Source organism: Eptatretus burgeri, chromosome 11 (genome assembly GCF_056783735.1).
Source record: "Eptatretus burgeri isolate ZD-2024b chromosome 11, Ebu_testis_v1, whole genome shotgun sequence".
NCBI lineage: Eukaryota > Metazoa > Chordata > Myxini > Myxiniformes > Myxinidae > Eptatretus > Eptatretus burgeri.
In genome coordinates this window covers 70,464,901-70,475,849 of record NC_140971.1, presented here as the reverse complement: position 1 = coordinate 70,475,849, position 10,949 = coordinate 70,464,901, and the positions used below count along the sequence as shown (strand labels likewise).

Here is a 10,949-nt window from a genome sequence, read left to right as displayed (position 1 = left end):
TCAAATGGTAAAAAGGGAAACACGGAAGTGATTTAAAATAACTAAATAAATAAAAAGGCTGTCTCTTGCTGCACAGCTTTGGACGGACTGATAATACAGTCAACCCTCCAATATTGTGGGGGTTAGGTTCCTGGAAAATTCCTCAAAAGTTAAAACTGCGATCGTGGAAACCAAGGGCCAATAGGAAGTGGGGGGTTCGGTTGCAGGACTTTGAGGAGATATAGAGGAAGATCGATGGCAGCCAGAAATACACATTACAGTTGAAATAAACACGTTAAAAAACCGTGTGTGTGTGTGTGTGTGTGTGTGTGTGTGTGTGTGTGTGTGTGTGTGTGTGTGTGTGTGTGTGTGTGTGTGTGTGTGCGTGTGTGTGTGTGTGTGTGTGTGTGTGTGTGTGTGTGTGTGTGTGTGTGTGTGTGTGTGTGTGTGTACTCTATATAAATATATATCCCTTCGCATCGAATAGTTCTATGGGCCATGGTTGAACTGGAGCCTTCAGCCTCGGGTTCCTCGTGGAAACGTTGGGAAATCCCGAATGCCTTCTCCTATATCACCGGTCCACTCAGTCCAGGTAAATCCACATTGGGTTCTACTATGCACCAGTCCACTCAAAGGCATTCCCCCCCCCCCCAGTTTGGTCCTTCATCCAAACATTAAGCGCTTTTTTGTTTTTTTTCCATCCTTTCAATATGAGGATCACTGGACTGGAATGAGCGTTTTGCACTTTGCTAGTGTGAACCCTTGCATGGATATGTGACTCAGATTCACCACACAGTTGATTCGTTGATCCCATAATGGCAGCCCACGGATGCCGCAGTTTCACTTCTTGCCGACGTATCTAACAACTTGATTTCTTCGCCGAATATCATAATCTTTCTCTGCCTTTTAGCGCGATTAATTTTGTTCATTGTTTTAGTGTTTGGATGCCATTTTTAACTGTTGTGTGTCTACTAGGACTTGTACATCTAGTATTACATCCGTGTATGATTTTCTGTTCGATAAGGAATAATTATTAAACTTCACTTTGTTTCCTTTTACTGGTCTGATTACTACAATTAACGGTGCCCGAGGAACAAGAAAAGGCTTGTAATGAGAGGTAATCATACATGCGGACGCAAACAGTGACTCATCTCGGTTCAGAAACCACGATTGGCTGAAATTAAATCCCGTGATAACGAAATAGGTTGCCCAAGATTGGTAGAAACCCACGTTATTGGAACCCTCGATATTTGAGGGTTTACTGTACATTGTATGTTTGGACATAGCTAAAGTTTCATGAACCTCCCTGTACCTTTTGATTTTTCTGTAATAGAAAGTTCATATCAATCTTGAGCTACCCTCGTGTTTAACACTGTTGCATAAAACCCCACAGCTGGCTCGTCAAAAGAGGGAATGGAGCCAAAAGAGCGCAAGGCGAACGCGTTGGCGATCCTGCGACTGCTTTGTGAAAGCAGTCTGCTCAAGCTGTACATGCGTGATCTTTTGTCTGCCAAGTGAGCTGCACTCATATCAGTGTTTGTTTAGCAAGTTGGCTTTTTGTTTGTCATCTAATTGATACATTGGTTGTGAGTTTTTGTCTGTGTCACTTTGTTGTTTGTGTTCTAGGGATGCCAGGGGCATGACTCCATTCATGATGGCGGTGAGTGGCAGAGCCTACCCTGCAGCCTTAACAATATTGGAGACAGCTCAGAAGATCACAAAAGGTATGTTTGGTTCTCCAACTTACTGCTGCAATTGACCTTTCACCTCCATCCTCCCAACTATATTGACAAGTTTCAAATTGGTTACTTTTTCTAATCTATAGCCTGAACTTTCATTGTTCACCTGTATAAACTCCTCTGTCCACTCTCTCCCCTATATACCTGAATTCAGAGGAGGGTCTTTCTGATGTGATGAGCATGATTTGTCCAGTTGGTACTAATCCCGATGACTCTCCGCTGTATGTTCTATGCTGCAACGACACTTGCAGCTTCACCTGGACCGGCGCGGAGCACATAAATCAGGTGAAAAGTCATGCATGTGAATATTTCTGCTTTTTGATGAAGTTGTGCTGCTCAAAAAAAGATTTTTTGATGTTGACTTTATTACAAGTGTGGAAAGATCTTTTTCCACATTTGCTTTTGGCTGTCAGTTTATTGTAGTCATGGTAGAGAGGAATATTAGAGGGGTCCATTAATTTTGGTTCTCCTGATAAGTTGTGATTATGATTACCTGGCTGTTTGTGGGAAGAGATTGTTTTCACCCCTGTTTGTCTGTCTGTCTGTCTCTGGATGTCCCTGTTTGTTTGCCTGTCTGTCCATTTGTCTGTGAGCAGGATATATCAAAAAGTTGTGGATGGATTTGGCTAAAATTTGGTGGACAGGTATGTGACAAGGAATAATTTATTTGATTTTGGTGAAGATCCAGATCCGGATCTGGATCCAAGTACTAGAATTATTTGAGAGGTGGGGCCAAGAATAATATAGAGCATGATATCTCAAAAAGTTATGCACGAAGTGTGAGAAAACTTGGCGCATGAGTTGTGTAGGTGACAAGATTAGATTTTGATGAAGGTCCGAATCCAGATCCGGCCTATCAGTGGGATACAAAACGTAAACTGTTCAGCATTGCGGAGGTATGCGCTCTACCGAATGCCGTTCTAGTTTCTTATGTTTTGGTCTGCAGGACATTTTTGAATGCCGCACTTGTGGTCTGCTCGAGTCCTTGTGCTGCTGCACTGAGTGTGCCCGAGTGTGTCACAAGGGTCACGACTGCAAGTGAGTGATTTTGCCCTCTCCAAACGTAGTGTTGTAATTTTTCTTTTTAATTTTGCCTTTTTTCAAAGACAAACTTGCATGTAATGTTATTCTGTGGAAATATTAATGAGGACGTGTAGACACCAAACCCTTGGCTTGTGTGCATTTCCATCAGGCTGAAGAGAACGTCTCCCACTGCATACTGTGACTGTTGGGAGAAGTGTAAATGCCGAACACTGATCGCGGGGCTGAAAGCCGGACGTCTGGAGCTACTTAACCGACTTTTGTCTTGCACTGATCTTGTCACTCAAGCAAACAGCAGGTACTCTTTATTGGCACGTACTGCTCTGTTGAATAAGTCCCTCACATTATCCAGTTACAGGCACCTGGAGAATAATGGAAAAGCTTTAAGGTACCAAGTTTAATCTGATTTTCCAGCAGGATTCAGTCGTTGATTTCATTTATGTCAGGATGGATGTTCAATACTGCTTTTTTTTTTTCCTTCTTCTTTTTGTGAAAGTTGTCAACAGCGAGTCAATTGTTGGCATTTCCAGTTCCATGTTGCTTGTGTGATATTGTAATGAGTAGAGTTTCATCAGAGGTGTATGGTTTACAGATTAGTCACTCACAAAAGTATCATAATCTGGAGGTTGAAAGGGAGTTTCATTTCCTTTGCTGGTGTTTCCCAGCTTGTTGAGTAATTTAGCCCATGCACGTGAAGTGAAAAGTGGGGTTGAGCAATTGGTTCACTTTGTCTGTCCATCTACAAATGTAAGTTTCTGATCAAGGAATAACTTTATTTCAATTGAATGTTATATTTCCAACACAAATAGGAAAACAAACCTGTAGTTTATCAGTACTTTGGCTCTGAATTTGTCCTGATCATACTTGCACAGAGAGGAGTGAGATAAATGGTTTTTGTTTCTTTTTACTCTATTTGCCTGTCTGGCAGTCAAACAGAATTGAAATTCATTCCAAACAGGAAACTTACTGTTTTTCATGATCGCATGAAGGACACAAACAGGCATGAATAACTAATGTAATGTGTTGAATAAGGTGGTGTATGTATAACACGCTGCAACAACGCCTCTAAACTTCGGGAATTTCTTTTTTTTTGTAACTGTGAAATTGTTTATTTTATTTAAGTCGTACTAGCTCTTCCACGAGCCTGGACTATGTATGCACAATTTTTTGTAAAGTACCAGTATATACTTGAACGTTATAGAGCACCAAATCGCCTTATTGATGCTTTCCAAACTCTTCCGTTTAGTCGAACTTGGACAAAATATTATGGAATGTTATGTCATCATGACCAATCAAGTTTGCCTCTTACAGACCCCACCCATGTCCTTGTTAATCAAGACTGCATGGGGTAAGGTGTTCTGTGACCTCTATAGTTAGTTGTGTGTGAGTTTCAATCTTATGGTTTGTTCTCGAGAGCCCCAACACTTTTTTTTAATTGTTTTGTACATATTGTCGAGGCTCTTGTGAGAGCTAACACACAGCACACAACAAGAGGAGCAGGAGAGTGAAGGACAAAACAGTGGGGACCAGGGATATTTGGAGATCTGTGGAAGGGAGAGGGATGGGGCAGGGAACATGGGGTATACAAGATGGACATTACAGGGACTTTCAGAAAGAAAAGCATGGAATTTTAAGGAGGTGGGTTTGGGGTGGATTTACGGGGGTAGAAAAGATGGAGGTTTTAAATGGGGGAAGATAAGAGATGGCGATGAACAGCTATTTTGAAGACCTGGAGGGAAGAATGGGATTGAAGAGAGTGTGGGAGTTTATTCCAGAGGCGAGAAAAAAGAGGAATGAAAGAGTGAAGGTGAGCAGTGATTCGTGATTTTGGTAGTTTTACCAGAAGGGGGTTGCTGGCAGACCTTGAGCGCCCATGTGGAAATATGGGGGGGGGGGAGACATATCGCAGACAGAGCGGGGTGGGGTGGGGGGGGGGGAGAGTGAAGCCGGAGAGGAGACGGTAGCAGATAGAAAGACCACCGACCTGCCTGCAGTGAGAGAGTGAGAGGCCCAAAGACTCAGCCTCATCGCGTGAGATACCAATGATCCAAAATGCCTTGGTTTCCACAGCGTGAAGCCGAGAAAGGTGAGAGGTGGAAGCACCAGCCCAGAGGGGAGAGCAGTACTCCATCAGGCTGTGGACTAAAGCTTTGTATGTGGTCAGGAGCTCAGGTAGGCCGAGGAAGGACTTTGCACGACGGAGGATGCCCAGTCGGCGACTGGCTTTAGAGGCCAGGTTGGAAATGTGGCTTTCCCAGGAAAGATGATGGCAGATGGTGAGACTCAGAAGCTTGAATGAAAGGACTTCTTCCAGAGGATTGTGTTCGGGGGAGGGTGGGGGGTGTTCTAAATGGTCCTTTCGGAGAAACATAGTGAGTGTGAGATTTGTCAGGATTGAAAGACATGCTCCACGTGTTGGACCAGTTTGTGATTTTATCCAGATCTGCAGAGAGTGAAGAGGCTGTTGCTTGCCGGTCTGAAGAATGACAGATGATACGGCAGAGGGTGGAGTCATCAGCAAAGAGATCGAGGATAAACTGACTGTAGCGTAAACTGACTATATATCCCATGGCACTGACTATGGCAGTGGTATGATTTCTTTCTTTTTGTCTAAGGTCTAAACCTTCCCATTGACTCCATTTTTTGTTGACCTTTTTCAAAAAAGGCACTTTGAGGTGTTATGATGATTGGTTCATTTTGTGACTTTCATTATTGTTGTTTTTTGACATTTAATTTTTCAATGCTGGATTTTGTTTTATTCTTATTTTTTAAGATATATATTTTTTCTGTCAACCATTTCACTTAATAGTGAGTCCCATATCAATAAGATGTTCAGACATATTGAGAACATTTTCAATAAAAGCAAAAAAAACCCAAAAAACAACATTCATTGGTTTTAACAAAGTATGGATATCCAACTTTGCTTTGATAACTGCGATTAAAACCCAAATTATCTATCTGCCTCCTGCCCATCGCTCTCTTATCTTCATAACACATATGTTTTTTCACCATAAACCAAACGGGCTATGCTGGAACATGGTTTAATCATTGCAACTCCTGGTTTAAACCGTTATAAAACTGAGTTGAATGACTTAATGTTTGAGTGGGTAAAGCCTTGTTGCAATGGATTTGATTCCCATGGCTGCTCAATGGAAATTTCCACAATTTGAGATAGGATGGTAACCTATCCCGGATTTGTTGTTATCCACAGAGATGTTCACGACTTGTCGTGAGTATCCCGTTGTTCTGTCAAGAGTATGGGTTTCCACCACAGATTTTAGTGATTTTTAGCGGTAGCGATGAAATGTTGGCAACTAAGAAGATTTTCTCATTTTGTAGTTAGTTAGAAAACAATTTCAAGAAATTTACAGGGTTAAGACAGAGAACAGGTTTTTTTTCTGCAGAAAGAAAGAGGTAGAGAAATGTGTATATTGGCTGTTCCCTTGATAACTTAAAAAAACAGAATATTGAAATCGTACTTTTCATAGCTTGACGGTCATAAAGCCTTTGTTCATTGTCTCCAGGGGTGAACATCTGCTGCTATTCCTTGTTCAGACTGTTGCCAGGCAAATGGTTGAACACTGCCAGTACCGGCCACCACGGGGTCGTGAGGAACGCACCCGCAAAACTGCCGGCACAGAAGGTAACCACCCTTTACCTTGCAATGCATGTGAAGAACAATGTGTTGAAGCACCATTTGATCATATAAAAAATGCACCAACGATCGCTCCCCTGTTTTTGTTTTTATTTTTGCCTTCCAAACGTCTTGCTTCTGAACAGATCCGGATATGCCTGACCACGACCTTGAGCCACCGCGGTTTGCGCAGCAAGCATTAGAGCGTGTGCTGAAGGACTGGAAAGCTGTGCGCTCCATGATCATGTTTGGCACGCAGGAGAGCAAAGATCCGTAAGGAATGCTTTTCCTGGCATAATGATGTTTTGTGGGTGCTTGTGCTGCATGATGTGGGATTTATCTGTGGGTGCCATTTGGTTTTTTTTCTCTCTTCCATGTGAACGTTTAATTTTTCATTACTGCATAAAACCGGGGATATTTTTTGCATGCAACAATTAACGCCAGTTGCTATGGCATATGTGCTGCAATGCAGGCTGAGCGCAAGTAGCCGTACAGCTCACCTCCTTCCCGAGGAGCAGGTATTTCTCTCTCAGCAGGGCGGCACCATCCGTCTCGACTGTTTCACCCACTGCCTGCTCGTCAAGTGTTCATCTGACACTGGGGTGAGGGCCTGGGGTCTGATGGCAGTGTCTGTGACTGCGATGGATAGCCTCACTCATTACAGCAATTTGATTATACAAGTTGCATATGTTGAGGCAGTCAAGTTTCATTTTATTGAGGACCAGCAGAAAAAGAGAAATTTGATCATTGCTTTATTCTCTGTTATGTAAATGATTCCTTAACATTTAGCAAACAGTCTCGTCAGTGATGCTGTACATTAGTAAAGAAAGCTCATGCCCATGGTAAGGCAAAATTGTACTCTCAATGGGTGCATCTGTGATATTGGAGATGGCTGTTTATCAGAAGCATGAATGGCAATGCAATGTGCACGTGCAGCTGTTGGACACACTTCTGGGCACACTGGTGTCGGAGTTACAAAGCGGTGAGGGGGCCGCACGGCGAGAGGAAGCTGTAACTGTTACCCGACGCTTTCTTCGTTCGGTTTCCAGAGTGTTTGTCATTCTGAGTGTTGAAATGGCTTCTTCGAAGAAGAAAAAGTAGGTGGAGCCAAGGACGGGCATGATGATGTGTGTGACAATCTTTTATGAATGAAATGCAAAAAGGTTCTCAAATATGAAAACCTTATGATTATCTGATTGCAATGATCTCCATACTTAATGCCAGTTTAATGGGTTTGGCGAAACATCATTATCAAGGGTACACTATTCTTATGTTTACAGTTCAGTTAAGTTATATTTTCAATTTCAGCATAATACATTTATTTTGGTTGAAAGCAAATTTGGTGGTGTTCTCCCAACACCCATTTCACGCATGTATTTTGCTAAAGTTGACTTTTAAAAATCAGTTGCCTTGTCCATATCGAACACTGTATTCTGATTTTCAATTTTCAATACACCCGCCCTATTTGCACAGCAACTTTGTACCACAGCCGATTGGAAAGTGTCGGCGTGTCTTCCAAGCCCTTCTCCCTTTGGCTGTGGAGGAGCTATGCCTGGTGGCTGAGGCTCTTGTCGTGCCCGTGCGTATGGGTGTCGCACGACCCACTGCACCCTTCGCTTTAGTCAGCACTAGTTTGGATGCCATGCAGGGCAGTGAAGAAGTATTCTCTGTTGAGCCGCTGCCACCACGGCCTGCCCCTGATGAGACTAACAGGTAAGGCCTGGGTGGTTGTTATTTTGGATTTGTTTTTTATGTTGGCATACAGAACTTTCAATTTTGTTTATCAAGGTCTATTTGCCTATTTTTGGGTTTTTTTGATACATATATAGATATATATTTTCATATTTCAGGAACAACCAACAGGCGGCGTATGTACTACATGCAGCACAGCAGCGACGGAATGGGCATCCTCCCTCTTCACGAGGTCGTGAGGATGAGCCCGATGACATCATTTCTGCCAGCGTAGAAGAGGTAAAGCTTGAAATAATTTGGTGCATCTATTAAGATGCCACCCGCCATTCATGACTTGAGTTAGTGGACATATTGTAGGGCTTTGTCATTGACTGTTCACATTGTTAAAGCTGCAGAACCCAAATTATCTAGCTGCGTGGTTGCAGGTGGAGGTTGTGGAAGGTGTAGTCGGTGAGGATGAGCAACACGAAGAACCAGAAGAGAATGCCGAGAACCCCGAGGCCGATGGTCAACACGATGAACACGAAGATGATGGTAAGTGGTCATTATTCTCACGGCTCTGATACTAAAACTTGCATCATCTGCTTGTCTAAAACATCTGCATCATCTGCTTCCTCTTGATTCTTTATTATTGTTTTTTTTTTTAATCTACATCTGTTTATTTTGGGTGCTGATGGAGATTTTGCTGCGATTGGTTGGTCAACTAATTGTCCAAGGCTCAGCCAATCCTTCTCTTGTACAGCTGGTTGTTTTGGTAATTGCGTTGCCATTTATGTCCGTGCAGCGAGTGACATGGAACTGGATTTATTGGCTGAGACGGAGAGCGACAGTGAGAGTAACCACAGCAACCAGGACAACGCGAGTGGTCGACGCAGTGTGGTTACTGCAGCCACTGCAGGCTCTGAAGCTGGTACAATATAAATGCTTATTCCTTGTAGGTCGCACAAGCCAAAAAAAATACACCCATTTTCTGTATGGCACCAGAAGATGATTAATGCACTGAATGTCCCAAATTATCCAAAATAGTACTATCTCTGTCAAATGAGCAGCGATTCAGAAGCGAGGTTCGGCCAGGTAGTTTGAATATGGCATCAATTGGGGGGGAGGGGGGGCAGAGGAGTCAAAGTGGTGGAAATGATGCAGAGAAGGAGTTTGGAAGTTTTGTGTGTGCAGGAATCTAGACTGAAAGGGGACAGGGCGAGGAAGTTGGTAGGAGGATATATGCTGTTGCATGTGGGTGGGGATGGAAGGAGAAATGGCATGGAGATAATCATATCTGAAGAGGTCAGCAAGCAGGTGATCAGAGTGGAAAGATGGGGACGGATAATTATGGCATGGGTGGTGATACTGAGGCAAATGGCATATGTTATGTCAGTATATGGGCCACAAATGGGAAGTACTGGGGCAGAGAAGCAGGAATTCAGGGATGCATGGAGAGGATGATTGGAATGGTTGAGGTGGAGGTGATGCTGTGCAATGCAGTGGACTTTAATGCACACGTAGGAGTAGTGGAGCTGGGTGAAGAATGTGTTGGTAAATTTGGGTGGCGAATGAGAAATAGAGAGGGCTGAGAGCTGGGGGAGCCGGTGGCGAGGAATGGGATGGTCATAGCTGGTTCATTCTTTCAAAAGTGGGAAAGCCCGAAGATTGTCAAGAGGAGTGGATAACATAAAACAGAATTGGATTTGGTGGTGGTAAGCAAGTGAGAGTTGTGGAGGGTTCAGGATTGTAAGGCAGTGGTGGGAGAGCATGTTGCAATGCAGCACAAGCTTGTGGCGTTTGTGGTATGGATGAAGAAAAGGAGGGAGGTTAAGAGCAGGGGTCGGAAGTGTCGGGGAAACTTCCTCTAAGGGTGCAACGAGAGGTTGAGGGATCGGTGTGAGCAACTTTGTGAAGAAGCAGAAGGTTTGGAGGAGGAGTGTAAGTAGCACGGAGAGGCGTCTAGGGGAATTGCAGAAGTTTTTGTGGAAGGACATCAGGAAAGGGTGCATCGTCCAGGGATAGAAACCAGGTATAGTGGACGGAGGTTTGGAAGAGGATAGAGAAGCTCAAGGATGGGGCAGGCAACCAGATGTGGGGTTGCTGCGCCTGCATGGGCAGAGGAAGAGAGCAGCAAGGAGAGCTGTGGATAAGGTGAGGAATAATATGGAAGAAGAGGTGTACAACAAGTTGGAAGAGGATGGTGGGAGAAAGGTCAGGTCAGGTATGGGAGCATGTGCCAGAACAGCGCGTCGCTGCGTCCACTTTCCGCCGGTACTCTAGGGGCCTCCGTCTGGCCTTCCCCCAGGCAGATGCCAGGCCCATCCCCATCTCCTTGAGATGCTGGTCAACCTGCTGCAACCACAAATCACGTGGTTGGCCCATTGGCCTCCTCCACTCACGAGACTCCCTCGCTGAGAGAATCTGGTGAGCAGGATCAGCGTCAGGAAAACGAGCCACATGTCCATACAGCTGCAACTGGCGCTCACGGACCATGCAGGTAACAAATCTCATCCGAGTCTCTCTCAGCAACCGCTCGTTAGACACAAAATCTGACCAGTGATAGCCAAGGATTCTTCGAAGAGACCTGGTACCAAAGGAATTAAGTCTCCGTCTCAAGTTCTTGGTCAGAGTCCAAGTCTCGCATCCATAGAGCAAGACTGGAAGCACCAAGGACCTGAAGACTCGGACTTTCGTCCTCCTGCATAGTTACCGGCTGCGTCACACCCCATGATCCAGTGAATCCATGACTCCCCAGGCCCGACCCAGACGTCTATTGACCTCTGACTCACAGCCAGCAGAGACATGAATATCACTGCCCAATAAAGTGAATCTCTCCATGACCTCAACATCCTCACCACAAACAGACACATATAGGACAGCAG

At 44.3% G+C, this 10,949-nt stretch overlaps 1 protein-coding gene across 1 annotated transcript in view; it reads left to right on the top strand.

Annotated features, from left to right (window-relative positions):
- The window catches only part of UBR5 (ubiquitin protein ligase E3 component n-recognin 5), a 219,616-nt gene that overhangs the window by 140,136 nt on the left and 68,531 nt on the right, over positions 1–10,949 (top strand). Inside the window, 13 exon segments of the mRNA XM_085846879.1 lie at positions 1,373–1,493; positions 1,606–1,703; positions 1,873–2,003; positions 2,665–2,756; positions 2,911–3,057; positions 6,284–6,402; positions 6,540–6,666; positions 6,866–6,995; positions 7,330–7,490; positions 7,867–8,106; positions 8,244–8,364; positions 8,511–8,619; positions 8,870–8,995. Coding sequence (XP_085703005.1) covers positions 1,373–1,493; positions 1,606–1,703; positions 1,873–2,003; positions 2,665–2,756; positions 2,911–3,057; positions 6,284–6,402; positions 6,540–6,666; positions 6,866–6,995; positions 7,330–7,490; positions 7,867–8,106; positions 8,244–8,364; positions 8,511–8,619; positions 8,870–8,995 — 1,722 coding nt within the window.